The sequence below is a fragment of the Hylobates moloch genome, unplaced genomic scaffold (assembly GCF_009828535.3).
Source record: "Hylobates moloch isolate HMO894 unplaced genomic scaffold, HMol_V3 SCAFFOLD_13, whole genome shotgun sequence".
NCBI classification, from domain to species: domain Eukaryota; kingdom Metazoa; phylum Chordata; class Mammalia; order Primates; family Hylobatidae; genus Hylobates; species Hylobates moloch.
Genome location: NW_026652288.1, coordinates 27,179,531 through 27,202,940, shown reverse-complemented (window position 1 = coordinate 27,202,940; position 23,410 = coordinate 27,179,531). Strand labels below are relative to the sequence as shown.

Below are 23,410 nucleotides of genomic sequence, written 5' to 3'. Positions count from 1 at the left end.
ATCAACTTCACAGGCTTTTGTGAGGGTAATAGGTGTGAAAGTAGATTGTCAATTATAAAGTATTAAGCAGAGAAGTTATCATTATTAATAAGATGAAAATAAGGATCCAAAAGGGAGGATCTCCAAAAGGGAGAAAGGAGAATGAGATCTATCAAAGTGAGAAATAGAGACAATAAAAAGAGAAAGAGGGAAACAGAAAAGTTTAGGCAGGGAACAGAAGGAAGGTTAGTACCTTCAGCACTTCCTGAACTTTCCCAGCCACCTGTACCATGGTGGTCAGAATGGATTCGCTGTAGAGTCTCTGTAGGGAATAGGCAGGAATGAGAAGCCAAGAAAAGGAGGACGATGGATGGGGGAGGGGGTCTCGGGGTTTCTGATATTAGGAGCCACGGTGAGGGAGAGCAGAGGTGGGGTTGGGGTTGGCATGTTTATTTGCAGGGTCCAGGTCTTGGGTCTTGGTTACCTGGTATGTGGGCAGGGCTTGCCCCTCCTCCTGGAAGATCTCAGCATCACATTGCCCCAGCAGTCGAACAATGTTCTCAGCATCTGCTTTGTCTAGATCCTGGGTCAGTGGGTTTGACTTCTCTGTGATTGGCACAGCTGCCTCGTACCCAGACAACTAGAAGGAAGAGGGGACAAGGATGGAGCAGGAAGCCAAAGCCTTATTCATGCCTCTGAGCTGGAGGTAGGAGTGGCAGCAGGCACAGAGTTTGGACTCACACACACACACACACATACCACACCAGAAACTCAGCCTGTATTTGGTACTCTGGGCATATTAGGGAAAGAACATCAGGAAGGAAGAAGAAGTGAGCAGAAACCAGGGTGGAGGGAAGACAGGATGAAAAATAATTCTAGGAATCAGCACAGAAAGCCAACATGAAGAAGGGGTCTCACCTCCCACTTGCCAGGCTCCGGGGTCTCAATGACATGTTGAAACCGTTTTGTGCCTGGCATGGTCCCACGCTGTGGATACACTGTTCCACCTGCCTCTTCAGCCACACAGACCCCTCTGGTCACAACGACTCTGCTTCCAGTTGGCAGGGCCTTATCTGAGCCCCAGTGATGATTAACCCAAGCACCCTGGGCTCTCAGAGCACCACCCCCTGTACCACTGCCTGCACCACCCTTTCCTGGTCACTAGGCCCCCAGCCCTCTGGTAACCCTAGGGAAACTCCTGGGCTTCCTCTTTGCATGCACCCTGACTCGCCAGCCTCTGCTTTGGCCCCTGAAGAGGAAGACCTGAGGCTCGGGACTCTTGCCCTACAGGGACAATGCCCTCTTCTCCGGAGGACCTGGAGCCTGGGAGTGCAGGACAACACCCACGGCAGTGAGAATCCCTGGGCAAGTGTCCTCCGAGGCCAGAGATCAGGGCCACCAGGTCAGCAGAAGTCAGAGGACCTGGCCCATGGCTTGATCACAGGCTCAGCACGCACAGTCCCACTGGTCCCATTTTATCCTCTCCTCTCAGAAAGGAAGGCAGTAGAAGCTTCCGAGCCCCGAGTGTGCACACACTGTACTGGATATTCCAGCGGGAAAAATCCCACAGAAACAGAAATACTGCATTGAGAATTAGAAACCAAAGAATCTGCCCTAAATACAATGTTAGCCAACATTTATTTACACTGAACAACACACTTTTCACTGGTGTATCCAGTATCTCATTGGATACACCAACACTAAGAGGTTGGTCAATATTGACACCCTCATTTTTCAGATGATGAAACAGGCTCAGAGTAGTTTAGTTGGTTGCTTAAGATCACACAGCTGGACAAATTGGGACTCATGCCCAGGTTCTCAATTCAGATTTCAAGCTCAACTAAAGCATGAAATAATGTAAGGGCTTACATGTTATTGAACAAACAAGCAACTAACAGATTGGTGCAAATTAATCATCATCATCCAGTCACATAGTGTTATGAGATTTATAAAGATCTTTCCCCAACATTGTCTCATTTGAGCCTCACAACAACCCTGTGAGATTTCACACGCTTTGCTTTACAGGTGGGAAACCTGAGGCACAGATAAACTAGTTTCTCCAAAACCACACCGTAAGTGGCAGAGCTTTAGAAAAACAAAAAAAGAAAAGAAAAGAAAGGAATAATAATTTTTTTTTAAAAAGCCATAGGGCTTTGCGCTTTGATTCTCCCGAGAAGCCCAACACTTAACAATCACTGTATCTCCAGGTTTTAACATAATGCCAGACACATAGGAGATGCTCAATAAATATTTGCTGAATAAATGAAAGAATGAATGAGAAAGAGAATGGAATTAAATGAGATTATGAATGGGAAAGAGACTTAAAAGCTGACGCAGTCTACAAGTAAGGGATTGTTAAAGCAATTACTGTCTCCCTCACTCTCTTCCCCTCTCCTCTTAGCCCCTCGGGCACTGGAGGTGGAATTCCTCTTCCCAACTTGGCTCTTCCATGCGGGGAGGAAGGGGATCTCCCAGGTGCCGGAGACCCTAGCACCCGCGCCTCCCCCCCAACGCCTCCGCCGGCTTGTCCGCTTGAGCTGGGAGAGAGAAGGGATAAGGGATGGGTCCCCGGAGGCGCCATTGGGAGGGTCGTGGGAGGAGCCCCGAGACGACGGGAGTGAGGGGGCGGGAAGGGAATGACGGCTGCGAGAACCCGAGCTGGGCGGGGCGGGCCCGCGCGTCCCGGCCGGGCTGCGGCGGAGCGAGCGGGGCCAGCGCTGCAGAAGGCGGCGGCTGGCTCTCCGGGACGGTCACATCCCGCTGCAGGGGCGGGCGGAGGCCGCCGCACTGCCTTCCGCACCGGGGACCCAGGCCAGCGTCCGGGCAACGCCCCCTGCTCCCGGACAGACTCCGTGGCCCGCCCGAGCCCTGGGGGCTCCGCGGACCCGCGCCCGCTCCGCCGACCCGCGCCCGCTCCGCCGGCAGCTCGGCCCCGCGCTGCCCGCGTCGCCGGGCCCGCGCCGGGATGGGGTAGGGGCAGCGCCACCGAGTCGGGCGATGGGCCGCCCTCTGGGCACCGAGCAGCCCCCGGAGGCCTGACCAACCGCGAGGACCGGCGGAGGTGGGTGTGGGCAGGGCAGACCGCGCTCTGGGGCCGCCTGGGCAATGCGGGGGTGGGAGGGCGTAGAGAAAATAGGGCTGTTGTGAGCTGTGGGGAGCCCAGGAGAGCTGCTGCCCCCCCCCCAACCTCCGTGCGTTCTGGGCAGTCCTTGACCCCCCGCAACTCCTGCCATCTCCAGGAGCCCCGCCTGGATGTCAAGCGGATGCCAAAGTGCCCCCCCCCAGCGGACTCGGTGGGGACATGGCTTCACTGGTGCCCCTTTCCCCATATCTAAGCCCCACGGTCCTCCTGCTGGTCAGCTGTGACCTGGGCTTCGTGCCAGCAGGTAAGTAAAGGGGAAGGGGGCTGAGGGTCAACCAGAGCTAGTCAATGGGTGAAACCTGTTAACACCCTGGCTCCCGCAGATCGGCCTCCTTCTCCTGTAAATGTGACGGTCACTCACCTCAGAGCCAACTCGGCCACTGTGTCCTGGGACGTCCCAGAAGGCAACATCGTCATTGGCTACTCCATTTCCCAGCAAGTATGAATCACCGTTCTGCTCCCCCAACCTGTGTCCTTGGATTTCTGCACGTTTCTTCACTTAAGGGGGGGGGGGGGGCGGATCTGGAAGCTGGCGTATCCTGGCTCAGGCTGCCCTTTTCACGCTACTCCCCCGGAGTGCTTGGATGTTGAAGAGTCTCTGGTTTGAGCCTTGTGGCCTGGCACTGGGGTGAGGCTGTCCTCCTCTCCCCTCATCTCCCTGCAGCGGCAGAATGGCCCCGGGCAGCGTGTGATTCGGGAGGTGAACACCACCACCCGGGCCTGCGCCCTCTGGGGCCTGGCTGAAGACAGTGACTACACAGTGCAGGTCAGGAGCATCGGCCTTCGGGGAGAGAGTCCCCCAGGGCCCCGGGTGCACTTCCGAACTCTCAAGGGTTCTGACCGGCTACCTTCAAACAGCTCAAGCCCAGGTGAGGGTCTGTGCTATTGGATTCTCTGGCTGCTTACCTGGCTTGCAGCCTCTTACTTGCTTCCCCAAAACAAGCAACAGACTAGCTGAGTTGAATAGGATGATTTAATTCATTGTACTGCCAGGAAAGGAAGGAAAAGCAGGTGGGAAGGGGACTGGGTATAGACAGGCTGGTATTGAGTTGTTCGGGGGAAGGCCTTTTAAGTTTCCTGTTACCTAACTTCACAAAAGCTGCAGCTTGCATAAGTGAGTAATTAACCTGCAGCCATCCTGCTTTTTGGTCGCTAACCACCTGTCCACCAATGGCTTCCTCACAGGGAGGGGCTACCCTACACTCCAAGGGCAACATTATGATGGGTCTACCCTCTCTAATCCCCAGCATCTCCATCCTGCATATGTCTGCATAGATAGCTATTCCCCAGTAACCTGGAGTCTGCCTTCTCTCTTCTCAGGTGACATCACAGTGGAGGGTCTGGATGGAGAGCGGCCACTGCAGACTGGGGAAGTGGTCATCATTGTGGTGGTGTTGCTCATGTGGGCTGGTGAGTAAGCAGCTAGACAGGGGACCAGGGACTCAGTAAAGGTGTGAGGTGGCAAAGGTTGTCAGGAGAAAAAGAAGTGAGAGATACAGTGGCTCACGCCTATAATCCCAGCACTCTGGGAGGCCAAGGCAGGCAGATCACCTGAGGTCAGGAGTTTCAGACCAGCCTGGCCAACATGGTGAAACCCGTCTCTACTAAAAATACAAAAATTAGCGGAGTGTGGTGGAGGGCACCTATAATCCCAGCTACTCGGGAGGCTGAGGCAGAAGAATCGCTTGAACTCAGGAGGTGGAAGTTGCAGTGAGCGAGCCAAGATCATGCCACTGCACTCCAGCCTGGGCAACAGAACGAGACTCTGTCTCAAAAAAAAAAAAAAAAAGAGATAAATGAGAAATAGAGTGGAGAGATACTTAGTTCAGGAGGCACGATTTGAACTTTGAAGAGAGGGAGAAGAGGCTGTTGAGAGCCCAGAGAGGAGGACTGCATGGGCACCAGGAATTCAGGATGTTCTTCATGGATTTTCTAGAAGCTACGTGGGTATCTCCCTATGAGGGCGGAAGTGAAGATGAAGGCTCAGACTGTATTGTGTTTCAGCTGTAATTGGGCTGTTCTGCCGTCAGTATGACATCATCAAGGACAATGACTCCAACAACAATCCCAAGGAGAAGGGAAAGGGGCCGGAACAGAGTCCTCAGGGAAGGCCAGTGGGGACAAGACAGGTGATGTGGGGGCCAGTGAGGGTGGAAAGGGTGATTCTGCCCCTGAGGGGCAGCCAGGGAAAGGAAGAAGGTCCAAGAGGGGCAGAAAAAGATGGAGAATGGAAGACCTGGGATGGGGGAGGCTGGAGAGAAAGGGTGGCACCTATTACCTTCCTGAAATTGAGACTCAGGCCATTTTCTTTCACAGAAAAAGTCACCATCTATCAACACCATTGATGTTTGAGTGAAGAAACACACCGAGAAGAGGGATGCACTAACAACTGGGGATGGGGATGGGGTCAGGGAGAGCCCAAGATGGTGATCTGCCCGAGACTCCCAGAGGGTAATACCACTCCCACAATCTCAGGCCTGGTACCCATCCTCTTTCCACTGTGAGCAGAGCCAGAAGGTAGGTCTGTTCAGAGTCTGTGCCCCTGGACCTGCGGAGTGGATATCAGATGGGATATCTCCTTCCATTCCCCGGTCCAGGGGAGAGTCACTTGTTGTATCCTACTCCATTAGGCCCCAAATGGGGGCCCCATTTCACCTGTATCAGGACTTTCAGCATCCCCAGCTGCCCCACATCTTGCCTCTGGGCCTCAGAGAGGGGTGTTTCTGTGGGTACTCATCTTACCCCGCAAATAAAAGGAATTGTCTGACCCTAGAGGCAGATGCTGCACTGCACTACTCCAATGTCTTCCATGGAGCCTCAGGTGCTCCCCCTCTCACCTGGCAGCCCCTTCAGCTGCGAGTGATCTCACTCGTTGGACATTTTTCCAATAAAGGTTCTTGGACAAACTGGAGCTGACTGTATAGTATGCTGAAGACATTTCCTCACCTTGTCTCTCTCCTGACCCTCCAAGGACCCCTTACACCACCACCTACTTGACAGGAGCATTGCAAGGTGTGTTAATACCCCACCCTAGGATAGGGCCAGGAAGAAGAGGTGTAGAAAACTGGAACCCCAGATTCTTTTGCTTTGTTGGGTGAGAAGGGAAAAAAGAGAAGAGAAAGATATAAGTTCCTGCACCACTGAAAACTAAGGCATATCATATGAGAGGGCAGTAGCCTTTTTATCTTCACTGCTTGCATCGACAGCATAGCTCCTCACCACTTATTCTTCTGACTCCTCCATCAACCCTGGGCTAATGGTCAGAAAAGGACTAAGCAGTGTCTTGGGGACTAATGAAAGGACAGCTACACTCATGGATTCCTTGGTGCCACATGCTCCTATCCTATGTGTTCCTGTGTCTGTTCTTCCCTCCTTTGCCTTCCCTTTCATCTCTATCTCTCTTTAGTCAGTCAAAGTCAATAATAACTGTAAATCATAAATGAGTGTATATTCATGCTCTGCCACCATATCCAGAGGAGGATTCTGAAAATAAAACTGAGGGGTTGGGACTCCCCTGTCAAAATAATTCTCATTTGAGCTCTGAGGCCTACTTGTTTTCTGTGAAAATAGGGGCTGTCCTCTGCTCTTTCCTATTTTCTAAGGGGTAGTTGGTGGCCATGAGACAAACACCTGTTGACACTTGCAAACCACTGTGGGGGAAGGCTTCTGGACCCACAGTCTGTCTGGAGAGCATATGCTACACTTCCTGGAGAGTTACAGATCTTCCCAACTTTGGATCATTTCAGAGCAGGCTTATGAATAACTCCTTTCTGCATTTCAATCTCTCTGGTATGTTAGAAGATAGGCCAAAAATTCTGAAAGGGACTCCAATCCAAACAAAGATCAACAAGTCAGTCTCTTTTCTACTTAACCAACCTCTAACCCCAGGTATCACAAGACAACCTATCGGGTGAGCCAAGTCAGGTCTGCCCTCAAAACTGAACCATAGGCCGGGAACGGTGGCTCACGCCTGTAATCCCTGCATTTTAGGAGGCCAAGGCAGGCAAATCACCTGAGGTCGGGAGTTCGAGACCAGCCTGACCAACATGGAGAAACCCTGTCTCTACTAAAAATACAAAATTAGTCGGGCGTGGTGGCACATGCCTGTAATCCCAGCTACTTGGGAGGCTGAAGCAGGACAATCTCTTGAACCCAGGAGGCAGAAGTTGCAGTGAGCCAAGATCGCACCATTGCAGTCCAGCCTGGGCAACAAGAGGGAAACTCTGTCTCAAAACAACAGCAACAACAAACTGAACCATAAAAGCATTCCAATATAAACAGCAGTCTTTAACCCACCATTACCCAATTTGGAAGTAGGGTACCTTACATTTCTTTGGCAGCTGGTTCCAAAACACTCATCTCTCAGATTCTGAGAATAAATGTCATTTATTGGGATGGGAGTGTGACAGGTTATAGTATCGTGGCATGGAGAGAGCGAGCTAGGAGTTGAGAAGGAACATAAAAGCTGTTTAAAGTTACTAACTCTGGGTTTAACCGCAGTTGCAAGTCCTTCGCTGGCTGTGTTAGTTTGAGCAAGTGCCCTGAGTCTCCTGTTATGTAAAATGAGACTAATAATAACGCTATCCCCTTCAAAAGGTGGTTTTGGGATTAAATGACACAAATGCACGTACAATACTTTACACAGTACCTAGCAGACACATACTGAGTATTCATCGTTATTAGCCTTGCGATCCCGTGCAAGTCATGTAACCTATTTGGGTACAATTCCGTCAACTGCAGAAGGCCTATCATGGAAACCGCCCTGCTTTCCTCCAGGGTTGTGAGGATTAAAAGAGTGCCCTCAGAAAGTCAGGTACATCGAAGAGCGAGACGGACCGCTATGACGTAGGACCTGGGGCTGGCTGAAGGCTTGTGGGCGGGGCTTGGTCTTGAGTTTGCATGCGGCGACGGGATTGGTCAAGGAGAGCATTCGTGAAGCCCTCTCAAGGGCCCGGCCTAGATCTCACTGCGCTTGCGCACGTTCTGTTTGCTTCGCCGCAAAGCTACGTGTGACCTTACGACGCGTGTTGCGCTCCGGTCGCATAAGCGTTAACGAACGGCGGCGTGGCGAGCTGTCCAGGTAACCACGGGAGTTGTCGCTGTCTGGGAGCATCTGAGAGACAGGTGTGCGTCATGAAGTTGAAGCACCTGAGGACCCTGCTGAGCCCTCAGGTGAGGAGTTGCGTGCCAGTCCCTCCCCCTTACGCTTTATGTTCCAAGAAAAGTGGGGGAACTGAAGTTTAATGATGTTGAGCTCCTACTGCGTGCAGAAGGCTGTAAAGGATATAGCGATGATCTGGATCTTGGCCTGTCGATCCAGCGTCCAGGAGGCGAGATGGAGGGCTAAGGACTTGTAGCTTTCCTTACATTTCATTCACATCAGTTGTGTACAGGCCCCGTGCTGGGGCTCGTAGGAATCCCAAACCACCCGACTTATGCCCCTCCCTTCAGGAGGCTTGTATTAGAGGGAGAGGTACACATGTAAGCAGCGAGTATGCATGTGCCCATAATTAAATAAGCGCCTTAGGTGCAAGCCCTGAAGGGGGGAGTGCAAAGACCGAACCGTGTATTCTGATTCAGGAGAGGCTGGGCACTAGGGGAGGAGCCCTGACACATGGTGAAGAAAGGGTGGGCTTTGGAGTTAGCACACCAGAATTTAAGTCCTAGCTCCACCACTACTTTCTTATTTTCTTTTTAAAATTTCTTACCTTGTCCTTATTTCAGATCCACCACTACTTTATTTAACTATTTGAGACAGAGTCTTGCTCTGTCGCCCAGGCTGGAGTGAGTGGCGCGATCTCACTGCAACCTCCGCCTCCCGGGTTCAAGGGATTTTCCTGCCATAGCCTCCCAAGTAGCTGGGATTACAGACGTGCTCTAGCACGCCCGGGTAATTTTTTGTTTCTTTGTTTGTTTTTGTTTTTGTTTTTTGTAGAGACGAGGTTTCCCCATGTTGCCCAGGCTGGCCACCAGTACTTTAAACAAATGACCTGATGTCTCCAACTTTAGCCTTTATTATACAGTGTCTCGGAGCACTCACCAACTTCTTCATTTGAAAAAACATGAGTTAGCTAATAGCAACTTTAGGAGACTTGGGGAAGAGTTATATAGGGTAATATACACAAAAGAGCATTGTAAACTGAAAAGCAGTGTGAAAAATTGATAGACAAGAGGAAAGGACATTCAAAATTCAAAGGACAGAATAATACAAAGCTAATAAGAATAAGATGTCTGGCCAGGCACAGTGGCTCACACCTGTAATCCCAGCAATTTGGGAGGCCAAGGTGGGAGGATCGCTTGAGCCCAGGAGTCCAAGACCTCTACAGAAAAATTTCGACCAGGTGCGGTGGCTCACGCCTGTAATCCCAGCACTTTGGGAAGCTGAGGCGGGTGGATCACCTGAGGTCAGGAGTTCGAGTCCAGCCTGGCCAACATGGTGAAACCCCATCTCTACTAAAAATACAAAAATTAGCTGGGCGTGGCAGCAGCCGCCTGTAATCCCAGCTACTCAGGAGGCTGAGGAAGGAGAATCACTTGAACCCGGGAGGTGGAGGTTGCAGCGAGCTGAGATCGTGCCACTGCACTCCAGCCTGGGGGACAAGAGTGAGACTTTGTCCAAAAAAAAAAAATTTTTTTTTAAATAGCCTCGTGTGGTGGCAAGCACCTGTAGGCCCAGCTGCTGGGGTCACTGAAGTGGGAGGATCTCCTGAGCCCAGGAGGTCGAGGCTGCAGTGAGACGTGATCACACCACTGCACTCCAGCCTGGGTGACAGAGTGAGGCTGCGTCTCAAAAATAAATAAGATGTTCCATAACTGAGTGTGTAATATGTACTGGGGCATCTTAATAAAGAAATTGGGATTGTGGTTTATGGATTTACACATACATGGATTTAATCATGGTTCTAGGCCAGGCACAGTGGTTCATGCCTGTAAACCAAGCACTTTGGGAGGCCGAGACAGGCGGATCACCCGAGGTCGGGGGTTCGAGACCATCCTGGCCAACATGGTGAAACTACTAAAAATACAAAAATTAGCTAGGTGTGGTGGCGCATGCCTGTAATCCCAGCTACTCGGGAGGCTGAGGCAGGAGAATCACTTGAATTCAGGAGGCAGAGTTGCAGTGAGCCAAGATCGCACCACTGCACTCCAGCCTGGGTGACAGAGCAAGACTCTGCCTCAAAAAATAAATTAATTAATTAAATAAATCATGGTCCTACCACTTACAAACTGTGTATGTGAACTTGGGCAAATTACTTAATCTTTTTGGGCTTCCATTCCTCTATCTGTAAAAGGGGGATAATAACAGCATCTACCTCAGTGTTATGAGGTAAAATGAGATTATGCTTGTCAAGCACTTATCAAAATGCCTATTCTATGGTAAGTACTTGTTAAAGGCAAGCTCTTATTATTTTATTCCCTACCTCACTTAATAAAACAATCTAGTGAGGTACATATTGTAGAGAAAGGAGAATTGATTGATTATGGAAATCAGGAAGGCTTCACAGAGGGTGTGGCATTTGGACAATAGGAGGAAATGAGAACACAGGCCGGGTGTGGTGGCTTACACCTGTAATCCCAGCACTTCAGGAGGCCAAGGCGAGTGGATCACTTGAGGTCAGGAGTTCGAGACCAGGCTGGGCAATATGGTGAAACCCTGTCTCTACCAAAAATACAAAAAAATTAGCCAGGCACGGTAGCGCACACCTATAGCCTCAGCTACTTGGGAGGCTGAGGCAGGAGAATTGCTTGAGCCCAAGAAACAGAGTTTGCAGTGAGCCGAGATTGTGACACTGCATTCCAGTCTGGGGGACAGAGTGAGACTCTGTCAAAGAAAAAAAAAAAAAAAGAAATTAGAACAAAAGATAGTTGTGCTCTCTCCTCAGTTGGAGAAGGCAAAAAAATAAAAAGACAGAGATTTGTGCTCATTGTTCAGCAAGCTGTCCATTGAATTTGTAATTTAAAAATTTCTCTGCCCTAACGGAAAAATTGGAAATGAAATCCTTCAGTCTCTCAAAATAAGATGATGTCATGATGCAGGTAGGGCTGAATGCCCAGGATTGGGCAAAGCGATAAAGCAGGAGGATCAGCAAAGGTTGATGAGGAGCCCTCAGCCCTTCTATATATAATGAAGAGTTAGAGGATCATAGTGATGGTAGTGTGGCTATTTTCTGGTTTGAGGATTTGCAGGAAAAGAGGCTTTTTACTTCTGACTTTGGAGATAGGTGAGTTTGGAGGGAAAAGTGTCAATGTTTTAAGCCAGAACTCTAGTGTCCAAATAATTAATCAAACAATTGGGGCAGAAGAAAAGCAGAATAAGGCCGGGCGCGGTGGCTCACGCTTGTAATCCCAGCACTTTGGGAGGCCGAGGCGGGTGGATCACGAGGTCAGGAGATCGAGACCACGGTGAAACCCCGTCTCTACTAAAAATACAAAAAAAAAAAAATTAGCCGGGCGTGGTGGCAGGCGCCTGTAGTCCCAGCTACTCGGAGAGGCTGAGGCAGGAGAATGGCGTGAACCCGGGAGGCGGAGCTTGCAGTGAGCCGAGATTGCGCCACTGCACTCCAGCCTGGGCGACAGAGCGAGACTCCGTCTCAAAAAAAAAAAAAAAAAAAAAAGAAAAGCAGAATAAAATGTTTTGTTTTCAAGGAAGGAAACCCTTAGTAGCAGAGCTAGTCCCTTAGGACCAGAGCTAGTGTTGGAAGGGTCAGATCTGGTCAGAATAATTCACCTGGAGATAACTTCTAACTTGGGTTTCTGTGAAGTGGGTAGTTAAGAAGAAAAGAAAGTGGGATTGTTCATCCTGAGTCTCAACTCGTACTCTCCCATCCTGAACTCTCACTGTCTCTCCCTTTCCTTTCAAATAAGCCCAAACTCCTTTGCCTGGCTTTAAAGACTTCCTGAGCTGGCCTGTTTTTCCTGCCTTACCCCTTCTATTCTACTATTTATAAGGTATAATAGTTTCAAATAAACTAAATTACTGTTTCTTGTCCAGAACTTGCCTTTGCTCATTGCCATTCCTCCCATCTCAGATAACTTCCTACTCAACTGTATTCATTCTTCAAAGCTTAATTTTGATAATTTAAGCATAAAATTCTCTCAGGCTTCTCCAAACTATTGCAGTACTTTATATATACTTTAATAGGACTTTTCTATTTTGCACCATCTTATTAAACCTGGAGGCAGGATCTATGGTTTGCTTTTTGTCTCTCTCTCAGCCCCTGGCCAAGTGCCTTGATCAATAAGGTGCTCAAAAAATAATAATTGAATGAATGGCTAATGACCAAAACTTACCAGACTAATTGAATTTATTTCAGTAGCAGACCTGGGAACGAGGAGGCCGTTGCAGGGATTCATTGATCCAGTTGACTTAGCACCCTGCCTCTTACTTGTATTTGCATATGAGTCTCTAGAAGCACATTGTTCTCACAGTCCAGGATCTGAAGGCCTTTGGAGACCAGGATGGGCCACAGGCATCTCTTTGTTTTGAGGATAGAACCATGACAGGAAGAAAATTGACCAGAATTACACTAGAATTAATGGAGCTAGAAATGCTTTTGGCATTCTAGACCAGCACATGGGTTTGTTTTTACCCTTTTGCCTCTGCAGGATGGAGCTGCAAAGGTGACCTGCATGGCTTGGTCCCAGAACAATGCCAAATTTGCTGTCTGCACAGTGGACCGAGTGGTCTTGCTGTATGATGAACATGGAGAACGGAGAGATAAATTCTCCACCAAACCAGTTGACATGAAGGTAAACAGTGTATTCATGTGTATCTTAACCTATTGATGAGGTCTTACAACCTGGAAGACATAGTCTGCCTTCTAGCCATTGGCATAGGAAATGGCATACCCCACCTTTTTCTCAGTATAAATCCTCAAGCTCCCTTAGGAGCACACGTATACCTTTTTTTCTCTTTTCTCTTTCATGTGTACTCATTACTTCTTTTTCTTTTTCTTTTTTTTTTTAAACTCTTAGTATGGCAGGAAGAGCTATATGGTGAAGGGCATCACTTTTTCTCCTGATTCCACTAAAATTGCCGTAGGACAGACTGATAACATCATCTATGTCTACAAGATTGGAGAAGATTGGTGAGGATAGAGATTGGGAGATGGGATGGCCCAGGAAAGAAGGGGAAGGCAAGAGAAATGCCTCACTAGGGAGGGGAAATAAAGGGGATGAGAAGCCAAGCTTGGCCATTGAAGGCAGAGACTTTCTGGAGTCTGTTTTTGCTTTTCTGCCTTCACCTCTCCCATGTGTTCTTCAATCCCATCCCTGGAGGAAACAGTCCAAGGTCAACAGGAGGCCCTGTGAGATCCTGGAAGCCCAGAGTGATGTCACATCTTTGTTATTATTCTGAAGCTGCTTAGGCTCCCTCATATGTCTCCTTTCAGGGCTCCTACAAAGTAGTCAAACATTAGTGGGCCAAGGAAGAAATCTGCTCTTTCTTCTCTTCCCTCAGCATTATTTTTGGCAATTTGTTTATGGAAGTGGCTTTTAATACGTTTCCCCTTCTTTTGTTTGGCAGGGGTGACAAGAAAGTCATCTGCAACAAGTTCATCCAGACGGTAAAGTTCAGACCAGTCCCTGGAAGCTTAGGATGAACAAACATATATTAGTATATCTACTTATAAATACAGCCAGGAGTTGCATTTCTAACATCTGAATGTGACTTTTCCTACTGCAAGGATGGTGCTTCGTGGCTGTTCATGGTCATCTGCTGTCTTCCTTAGAGCCCTGTTGTGTCCTTCCCTATAGGAGATTGAGGTTGTGGTGTGTTGGGGTGTTGAAGTTGTTATAAAAGTGCCGGCCCACACAGATGGGGTTATCCTTTTCATTATTTCCTTTCACACAGAGTGCTGTCACTTGTCTGCAATGGCCCGCAGAATACATCATTGTCTTTGGACTGGCTGAAGGGAAGGTAAAAGAGGGAAGGGAAACACAAGAGAGGGAGTGGTAGGGATGATGGTTCTGGAGAGAGGAATATGGTCCATCCTCTTTCTTAGGATCAAGTTGTATACTGGGGAGAATGCATAGGGACCCGTTTTGTGGGACAGTTTTTCCTTTTTTTCTTAGGGCCTAGTTAAATTTAAAATAGCCTAACCATACTTGTGTCCATTTTTCCATTTTCAGGTTCGTTTAGCAAACACCAAAACTAATAAATCATCTACCATCTATGGGACAGAGTCTTACGTGGTGTCCCTGACAACAAAGTGAGTAAAGAGGAGTAGTATCACTAGAGTCTGGAAGTGTTAGGAAAATGCTGTGGGGAAGTCTGGACTGCAAGACCATAGTATGAAAGGCAGGAGAACCGGTAGCAGGAAGCACAGACAGGGTTGTGTTTGACAGAGAAAGGGGCTTTCTTGGTGAGATAAAATAATCTCTTCCTGTATTTCTCTCCTTTCTCCTTTTTAGTTGCTCTGGGAAAGGAATTCTCTCTGGTCATGCAGATGGTACCATCGTTAGGTATTTCTTTGATGATGAAGGCTCTGGAGAGTCACAGGTATGAATAAAGAATGTTGTGGGAGGCTTGGATCGCTTGAGTCCAGGAGTTTGAGACCAGCCTGGGCAACACAGTGAAACCCTGTCTCTACCAAAAAAATAAAAAATAAATACAAAAATTAGTCGGGCATGGTGGTGTGGGCCTGTAGTCCCAGCTACTCAGGAAGCCGAAGTGGGAGGATCACTTGAGTCCAGGAGGTTGAGGCTGCAGTGAGCTGAAATAGCACCACTGCACTACAGCCTGGGTGACAGAACAAGACTGTGTCTCAAAAAAAAAAAAGATGCTGTGGAATAGGGGATAAGGAAATTCCAGGAGCCCTCCTAGAGGAGGTTGGACTTCTAAGGCATTTGGATTGAGATACTAAAGGAGGAAGCTAGAGGAGGACTCAGGGACAGAGAAAAAGTTGGATGTGGCCACTGAGAGGATTTGTGTTTAGGAGCCTGGAGCTTACTACTTATAAGAAGGGATGACTCAGGTGAAAGGGACCTTGAGACAAAGGGAAACAAAAACTCTTAGAGTAATGAAAAGTGAAAATTATTCCTATTTATGTAAAATATATATAATATATATTTATGTATGTAGATTCATAGAAAAAAGAGTTAACAGTTTACTCTGGAGAGGGAAAAGGAAAAAGATGGGGGATAAAAAGGAAACTTTCATGTTTTACTCTATATAATTGTGTATTGTTTGAATCATTTACATTAGGAATTACTTGTGGGCCGTGCCTGTAATCCCAGCACTTTGGGAGGCCGAGGCGGGTGGATCATCTGAGGTCAGGAGTTCGAGATCAGCCTGACGTGAAACCCGTCTCTACTAAATACAAAACAATTAGCTGGGCATGGTGGCACATGCCTGTAATCCCAGCTACTTGGGAGGCTGAGGCAGGAGAATCGCTTGAACCTGGGAGGCAGAGGTTGCAGTGAGCCAAGATCGCATGCCGTTGCACTCCAGACTGGGCAACAAGAGTGAAACGCCATCTCAAAGAAAAAGAATTACTTGTATAGGCTGGGCACAGTGACTCACTCCTGTAATAGCACTTTGGGAGGCCAAGGCGGGTGGATCACCTGAGGTCAGGAGTTCAGGACCGGCCTGGCCAACATGGTGAAACCCCGTCTCTACTAAAAATATAAAAATTAGCCAGACATGGTGGCATGTGCCTGGAATCCCAGCTACTCGGGAGGTTGAGGCAGGAGAATTGCTTGAACCCGGGAGGCGGAGGTTGCAGTGAGGTGAGAACACGCCACTGCACTCCAGCCCCGGTGACAGAGTAAGACTCCTCTCAAAAAAAAAAAAAAAAAAAAGAATTACTCGTATAATAATGAAATTTAATCCTCTTTAAAAAAAGAAGCCTTATGCTCTTTGTGGGCCCAGACGGTGTTGGTTAATGTGTAGCACATCTCCTTTTCGGAGGAGCTTTACCAGGTACATATTAAAAATTTCCAATACATGCTGGGCATGGTGGCTCAGGCCTGTGATCCCAGCACTTTGGGAGGCCGAGACAGGCTGATCACAAGGTCAGGAGTTCAAGACCAGCCTGACCAACATGGTGAAACCCCCATCTCTACTAAAAATAGAAAAATTAGCCTGGTGTGGTGGCACACACCTGTAATCCCAGCTACTCAGGAGGCTGAGACAGGAGAATCGCTTGAACCTGGTAGGCAGAGGTTGCAGCGAGCTGAGATCGTGCCACTGCACTCCAGCCTGGATGACAGAGTGAGACTCTGTCTCAAAAAAAAAAAAAAAGACAATTCCAATATACAAGCATTTTGAGGTTTTTCTAGAGCACAAGTTCAACAAGTGTGTGTATAGGGGTGTGTGTGTGTGTGTGTGTGTGTGTGTGTGTGTGTGACAATTTGTGAAGAGTTCAGGATTAGGATGTGTTGGGATAGGGAAATGTTGGAAGAGACTTCTGCAGGGTATGATGGGCAGAGTGAAAGTACCAGGTGTTGAGAGTGAGGAATTTCTCGGGTGGAGTCTTCGAAGAGTGATTGAAACCCTCTACTTCTGTCTTAGGGGAAGTTGGTTAACCACCCGTGTCCACCCTATGCCTTGGCATGGGCAACCAATAGCATCGTGGCTGCAGGCTGTGATCAGAAAATTGTAGCCTATGGAAAAGAAGGCCACGTGCTACAAACTTTTGATTATAGCCGTGACCCTCAGGAGCGGGAGTTCACCACAGCTGTAGCAAGTCCTGGGGGCCAGTCCGTTGTGCTAGGAAGTTATGACAGGTGAGTCCCCTTTCCAGTTTTATCTACTGCCTACTTTCCCTGTGAACACTCTCTGCTTTAGCCAAATTATTCTGAGCCAGAGTGGGAGACTGGAGCAGAATCAAATGTATGTATGTAATTCATGCGCTTTCCTCTTCCTGCTCCCGCCATCCATTGGTGTGCTGGCAGTTCCAAAATGTCCTGGGCTCTTGTTTTGTCTCTGTGCCTCTCCCTGCACTTCCACAGCAGAATTCATCTCTATTTTCTGTTTCCATTGCCCCGTTTGAGACCGCTTAGAGTTTCTCACATTATATTACAGTTTGTTGTTTGCAAACTACTGTTGTTTAGCCAGATAGATGGCTAAATCAGAGTCCTTGAGAAGGGGGCTTATTATTGATCTTTTCAGTGCCTAGATTAGCATCTATATGCTATGTATATCTAAGATATGCTCAGATGTTTGGAGAATGAATGAATGAGTGATGGAACAGCAGATAAACAGCCATGTTCCAGGTCTCATCATTTCTCTGCCATGTGTTTAACCCCAGTTTTGTCAGTCCTGTCTTTCTATCAATCTTATGTCTCCTCGTATTCTCTTCTTTCTTCACTGACTCCTACCATTTATCTCCTTGTTCCATATTTTTTTGCTCCTAGTAGCTTATTTTTCTCACCTGCCCTGGTCTTTTTGTTTTCTCTGCTCCCCTCACTCTTATTCTATTTTAGTTTTGCCTTGATTTTCCCAGCTTATTTCCTGTGCACCTCTATATCCTCTTCTGCTAGACTGCCTAGCTTGTCTGTTCTTTTTATTTCCTTTCTTTTCTGATATAGCAAGACTAATTTCCTTTGGTTATCAGCCCATTTGCACTCTTTAGCTCAGCCTCGATCTCTTCTAAAAGCCACATACTTTATTTCAGGCTTCGGGTGTTCAACTGGATCCCTCAAAGAAGCATCTGGGAAGAGGCAAAGCCCAAGGAGATTGCCAATTTATACACCATCACTGCCTTGGCCTGGAAGCGGGATGGCTCACAACTCTGTGTGGTGTGTTACTAGTAATCCCTTTCTGGATTGGTGACTTTCACCAAACTAGAAAAAAATCCTGCCTTATCCTAAAGCACTGTTCCCTGACACTAGAGAATCTCCTCTTTCCTTTTGACCCTGACCTAAAATTCTGGCGTTAAAGGCAGGAAAGAGAAATTCATACTTTATTGGAGGTCACAAAAGGGACAAAAAATTGTGTGTAGGCAGGGCTACTTTCTCCCTTTTATCCCATTAATATGTTGTGCCCTTGAGTCCAATGATTGTAGCCCCTTTCCTTTTGGTAATTCCAAAAACTGCCAGCTCTTTCACTGCCAACTCTTCTCTAGACTCTGGAGCTTAGGTTTTGAGGATGTCTCTAGATACTCTCCCCATGCCAGTGTACTATGTGTGTGACCTTTTATGCTGTCACTTTCCCTTCTAGGGCACACTGTGTGGTGGGGTGGAACAGTTTGACTGCTACCTCCGAAGGAGTATTTACAAGAACAAGTTTGAGTTGACGTATGTGGGACCTAGCCAGGTAAGCAGGATGGTAGCCTTCTGCATTGAGACCTCATGTGGCTCATTCATCCTTATAACGTTTCCCTGCCTTCTGGCCACAGCCATAGTTCAAATTTAATCTTCATCCCTCTGGAAGAGCTGTTCTGGGCAACAGAATATGTCAGGGCAACACCGTGGTAACTTTCCTGCTGTAGTTCTTGCAGCTTATTATAAGAAAAGTTTTGGCCGGACGCAGTGGCTCATGCCTGTAATCCCAGCACTTTGGGAGGTCGAGGCGGGCGGATCACAAGGTCAGGAGATTGAGACTATCCTGGCTGATATGGTGAAACCCCGTCTCTACTAAAAATACAAAAAAACTAGCCAGGCATGGTGGCGGGTGCCTGTAGTCCCAGCTACTTGGGAGGCTGAGGCAGGAAAATGGCATGAACCCAGGAGGTGGAGCTTGCAGTGAGCTGAGATTGCACCACTGCACTCCATCCTGGGTGACAGAGCAAGACTCTGTCTCAAAAAAAAAAAAAAAAAAAGAAAGAAAAGTTTTAAGCACCAGGCGTAAGGTGTGCAGAGATTGCCACTTAAGCCTTTCTGGCTTAAAACTTTACTGCCTACACACTGGCAATTGGGCAATTGGATAAATAGGATTATAAATGTGAACTCTGTTGTTTTAAGGCCTCTGAGCTCACTGTGTATGATGTTGCAAGCTAAAAATTTCTCAGTTCCTGGGCCCACTTTTCTCTTTTTTCTACCTCTGTCCTTCCATTTATTATACATTGGTTTCTTCATTCTTTTGTTCTTTCCAGAAACATTTATTCATTCTCTACTATGTGTCAGCAGTGTTAGGCATTGGGAATACACAGATAATTATCTGTAAGACATTGTCCTCTGATCAAGGAGATCATTATAACAGAGGACACAGACATATCAAAAAATAATATTAGCCAGATGCAGTGGCACATGCCTGTAGTCTCAGCTACTCAGGAGGCCGAGACAGGAGGATTGCTTGAACCCAGGAGTTCAAGGCCAGTCTAAGCAACATACTGAGACCCTGTCAAGTCAGTCAATCAACCGATCAATACATACACTGTGATCAATGATATATAAGGTTTGTACAAAGACTATGAGAACACAAAAGTGATTGGTTTTACCCAGTGGAACTTTCAGAATTATATAAATTATGGGCATCAAAAGAGATAATATAGGAAAGCATTTCATAAATAGTAAATCCCCTGTAAACATAAGATATCATTACTATCAACAATATCCTAGACCCAGGGAGGAAACAAGGTATTAGCTTTGTTTAGTGCTATGGAGGTGGGCAAAGGGCATAGTTGTTCACCCTTCTTTTGGGCTGGGGAAGCCTAAGGGGCTCAGACTTGTCCTTTACCAAGGTGATTGTGAAGAACCTGTCATCAGGAACCCGAGTGGTGCTCAAGTCACACTATGGCTATGAGGTGGAAGAGGTGAAAATCCTAGGAAAGGAACGTTACTTGGTGGCCCACACATCAGAAACACTGCTGCTGGGGGACCTGAACACTAATCGGCTTAGTGAGGTAGGAACCAAAATTGAGGGTAGGGTGGGGAATGGGGCATCTTGGCTTAATACTTGTGGGGATCCAAAATCCCTAGGGGTAAGCTCTCCATGAGAAGTTCTAACATTCTGGTGTAGGGGACCTGGTTTCAGGGAAGGAGACCCAGGAGGTTTATAATCCCAGAGTATGAATCACCATATTTGGACTGTTTTTATGCCCTCTCTCAGAAACATCTCTCTGGTTTCTCTCAGGGACCAGAGCAAATTCTGATACAGCACCTCTTTTGTGTAGTGCCAAAGCCTACATAAATATATCTTTCCACTTCCCAACCTGTCATTCTTTCGGCGTTATCTTGGGTATTTTTCCACATTGCTTCTTAAGTCTTCTCCCATTACAGATAGCCTGGCAAGGATCTGGTGGCAATGAGAAGTATTTCTTTGAAAACGAGAATGTGAGTAGAGCTTGATTCACCATCACCATCTTGATAAGCCTCCTTCTAGCTTCTGTGTCATAAAGATGGCAAGTTGCAAGGGATAGGGAAACAGCAGATAAAGAAACAGGGAGGATGAAATTGGCAGGGTAAGAGAACAAGGAGAAAAGTGGTAGTCACCTTGAACTGACAGTACACCTCCCACTACTGTTTTTCTTCATGTAGCCTTTCCACCGTATAACAACTCCATTTTTCCCAGGTATGCATGATCTTCAATGCCGGAGAGCTAACCCTGGTGGAATATGGGAATAATGACACCCTGGGTTCTGTACGCACTGAATTCATGAACCCCCACCTCATCAGGTAACCTCACAAGATTCTCTAAATCCCTGAAACCCAAAGTAATTCCTTTTGGACTCCTAAATTCTGTGTCCTCCAGTTAATCCAAAAGCTTCAGCCAGGCGTGGTGGCTCACGCCTATAATCCCAGCACTTTGGGAGGCGGAGGCAAGCAGATTACTTGAGTCCAGGAGTTCAAGACCAGCCTGGGCAACATGGTGAAACCCCCTCTCTACTAAAAATACAAAAAATTATCCAGGCATGGTGGCACACCCCTGTAGTCCCAGTTACTCAGGAAGCTGAGGTGGGAGAATCACCTGGAGCCTGGGAAGTCAAAGCTGTAGTGAGCCGTGATCACACCACTGCACTTCAGCTTTGGCATCCAGAGTGAGACCCTGTCTCAAAATAAATAAATAAATAAATAAAAGCTTCATCCCATATGGTACTTCAGAGCCTTTAATAAACATCCCAACTACCTCAGCCCATTTTGCCTTACCTCACCCTTCATGTTTCAGTGTTCGTATTAATGAGAGGTGTCAGCAAGGAACAGAAGATAATAAGAAATTGGCTTATCTTATTGATATTAAGACTATTGCTATAGGTGAGTAAGACTGTCATAATTTTAATAACAAAATAGATGTTTATATCACACTTCCATACCACAGGATTGCGTTCAGTGGTGAATGCAGGAATCTGAGATGCACCAGGTAAATAGTAACCCCACATGTACAGTGGATATATATGAAATGTTTAAGTCAATATGTGTACATCTGTACCTGGATATCTAAATATAAAAACAAAGGTTCAGGCCAGGCGCAGTTACTCATGCTTGTAATCCCAGCACTTTAGAAGGGCAAGGCAGGAGGATCATTTGATCCCAGCAGTCCGAGGCTGCAGTGAGCTATGTTTGTGCCACTGCACTCCAGCCTAGTTGATGGAGTAAGACCCCATCTCTTCAAACAAAAACAAAAACAAAACCCAAAGGTCCATATAATTATTCATGTTCTCTAGACATATATCTTAGGGTTGGCAAATTGTGAGTAGTAGAAAAGGCCCATTAAATTAATGAATTTTCCTGTTTAGACTTCATAGAATCATAGACTGTTAGAACTGGAAGAGGTCTTATTTTTTGTATAGTTTATCATTAGTAACTAATAATGACAGAAACTTTATTTGCACTTCACAAATATTAACATGTAAGGTTTATAAATCTTAGATCTTAATATTTTTATCATGAAATGTTTCAAGCATGAAAAGTAGTATAGAGAATAGCATTACCTATACAATGTAGCTGTTAAAAATGGGGCTCTGGGCCAGGCACAGTGGCTCACACCTGTAATCCCACCACTTTGGGAGGCTGAGGCGAGTGGATTGCTTGAGCTCAGGAGTTTGAGACCAGCCTAGGCAACATGGTGAGACCCTGTCTATGAAAAAAGAAATTAATTAAATTAAAAAAAAGAATGGGACTCTAGAGTCAAACCATCTCAATTCTCTACCTGTGTGATCTTAGGAAGTTACTTCATCTTTCTGTATCTCAGTTTCCTCATCTATAAAATAGGGATAAAAATAGTACTTTATATGAAATACACTTATCCCTGGTACATAATAATAAATGTTAGCTATAAGTAATAATGATATTTTTCTTGCTTTGGCAGTACATATATTAAAATTGGAATGATAAAGAGAAGATTAGCATGGCTCCGTGCAAGGATGACACACAAATTTATGAAGCTTTCCACTTTAAACCAGTTTTTTAAAAGAAGATATTATCACTTGTTTATCCATACCCAGTTCTGTCAAATCCTGACATTTTGTTATATTTACGTTGAATCATTTTATATCCTCCCCCTTATTGATGGACATTTAAGTGGCTGATTTTTCACTATTACAGTGATTTAGTTAGTTCCATGCCTAGAATGGAACTGCTAAATCATAGAGGAGCTGTGTCTTCAACTTCACTAAATATTTCCAAATTGTTCTCTAAAAAAGTTATACCAATTTCTATTCCCACCAGCAGTTAGAGTTTCTATTGTCTGACATCTTCTGTAATACTTGAAATTGCCCGACTTCATAATTTGGCTTAAACGTGATATATATAAAATTATAGCTCATATTAATTTCATATATAATAATTATTGACCATTTATATTTCTTCTTCTGTGAATTGCTAGTTCGTATCTCTTACCCATTTTTAAAATCAGAGTGTCTCTTCTCATTGATTTGAAGGAGTTCTTTGCATATGCTTGTATAGACTTTGGTGGTTATTTGCATTGCAGATATTTTTGCCTCAGCCTATGGCGTGTCTTTTCTCTCCTTTTGGGAGTCTTTTACTATTCAGACATTTCACTTTAAAATAGTCCATTTTTTTCACTTAAAAAAAAAAACAGTTTGAGGCCAGGCACAGTGGCTCACGCCTGTAATCCCAGCACTTTGGTAGGCCAAGGCAGGCGGATCACCTGAGGTCAGGAGTTCGAGACCAGCCTGGCCAACATGGTGAAACCCCGTCTCTACCAAAAATACAAAAATTAGCTGGGCATGGTGGAGGGCACCTGTAATCCCAGCTACTTGGGAGGCTGAGGCAGGAGAATCACTTGAACCAGGGAGGCGAAGGTTGCAGTGAGCTGAGATTGCGCCACTGCACTCTAGCCTGGGTGATAAGAGTGAAACTCCTTCTCCAAAAAAAAAAAAAAAAAAAGTTTATGATGCTTTAAGTCTTATTTAAGAAATCCTTTCCTATTCCCTCCTATATTTTAAC

The 23,410-nt window shown here is 46.6% G+C and overlaps 3 protein-coding genes and 1 non-coding gene across 14 annotated transcripts in view; 3 read left to right on the top strand and 1 right to left on the bottom strand.

The window, feature by feature from the left end:
- GCKR (glucokinase regulator) overlaps window positions 1–2,572 on the bottom strand; it is a 28,324-nt gene extending 25,752 nt beyond the window's left edge. Inside the window, exons 1-3 of the mRNA XM_032171998.2 lie at window positions 898–2,572; window positions 464–619; window positions 233–301 (exon numbers count right to left, since the gene is read on the bottom strand). Coding sequence (XP_032027889.2) covers window positions 233–301; window positions 464–619; window positions 898–957 — 285 coding nt within the window. The 5' untranslated portion in view covers window positions 958–2,572. The remainder of the gene's footprint in view (window positions 1–232; window positions 302–463; window positions 620–897) is intronic.
- A 125-nt stretch (window positions 2,573–2,697) lies between these two features.
- Window positions 2,698–6,030, top strand: FNDC4 (fibronectin type III domain containing 4). 2 transcript variants are annotated; one of them, XM_032172560.2, is made up of 7 exons: window positions 2,698–3,040; window positions 3,219–3,365; window positions 3,445–3,560; window positions 3,786–3,990; window positions 4,442–4,531; window positions 5,126–5,250; window positions 5,438–6,030. In XM_032172560.2, the coding sequence occupies exons 2-7, from the start codon at window positions 3,281–3,283 to the stop codon at window positions 5,471–5,473; spliced, it is 657 nt and encodes a 218-aa protein (XP_032028451.1). In that variant the 5' UTR covers window positions 2,698–3,040; window positions 3,219–3,280; the 3' UTR covers window positions 5,474–6,030. The 2 variants fall into 2 exon arrangements, with proteins under 2 accessions (XP_032028451.1, XP_032028452.1); XM_032172561.2 differs by lacking the exon at window positions 5,438–6,030 and having other exon boundaries at window positions 2,879–3,040; window positions 5,058–5,250.
- Window positions 6,031–8,060: 2,030 nt separating this feature from the next.
- Window positions 8,061–23,410, top strand: part of IFT172 (intraflagellar transport 172) — a 44,196-nt gene continuing 28,846 nt past the window's right edge. For 7 of the 10 annotated variants that reach the window (XR_004251304.2, XR_004251305.2, XR_004251306.2 and 4 more), the window contains exons 1-14: window positions 8,061–8,293; window positions 12,728–12,871; window positions 13,097–13,209; window positions 13,647–13,686; window positions 13,974–14,039; window positions 14,252–14,331; window positions 14,534–14,621; window positions 16,635–16,849; window positions 17,740–17,863; window positions 18,285–18,380; window positions 19,747–19,908; window positions 20,285–20,338; window positions 20,577–20,680; window positions 21,171–21,256. Coding sequence is in view for 7 of the 10 variants with exons in the window: in XM_032172553.2 (XP_032028444.1) it covers window positions 8,255–8,293; window positions 12,728–12,871; window positions 13,097–13,209; window positions 13,647–13,686; window positions 13,974–14,039; window positions 14,252–14,331; window positions 14,534–14,621; window positions 16,635–16,849; window positions 17,740–17,863; window positions 18,285–18,380; window positions 19,747–19,908; window positions 20,285–20,338; window positions 20,577–20,680; window positions 21,171–21,256 (1,411 nt within the window). In the remaining 3 variants the exon portion in view is untranslated. The other 3 variants (XM_032172551.2, XM_058426343.1, XM_058426344.1) reach the window with 2 other exon arrangements.
- Window positions 22,299–22,400, top strand: LOC116481287 (U6 spliceosomal RNA). The gene has a single exon (XR_004251466.1). It is a non-coding gene; the product is annotated as a U6 spliceosomal RNA (small nuclear RNA).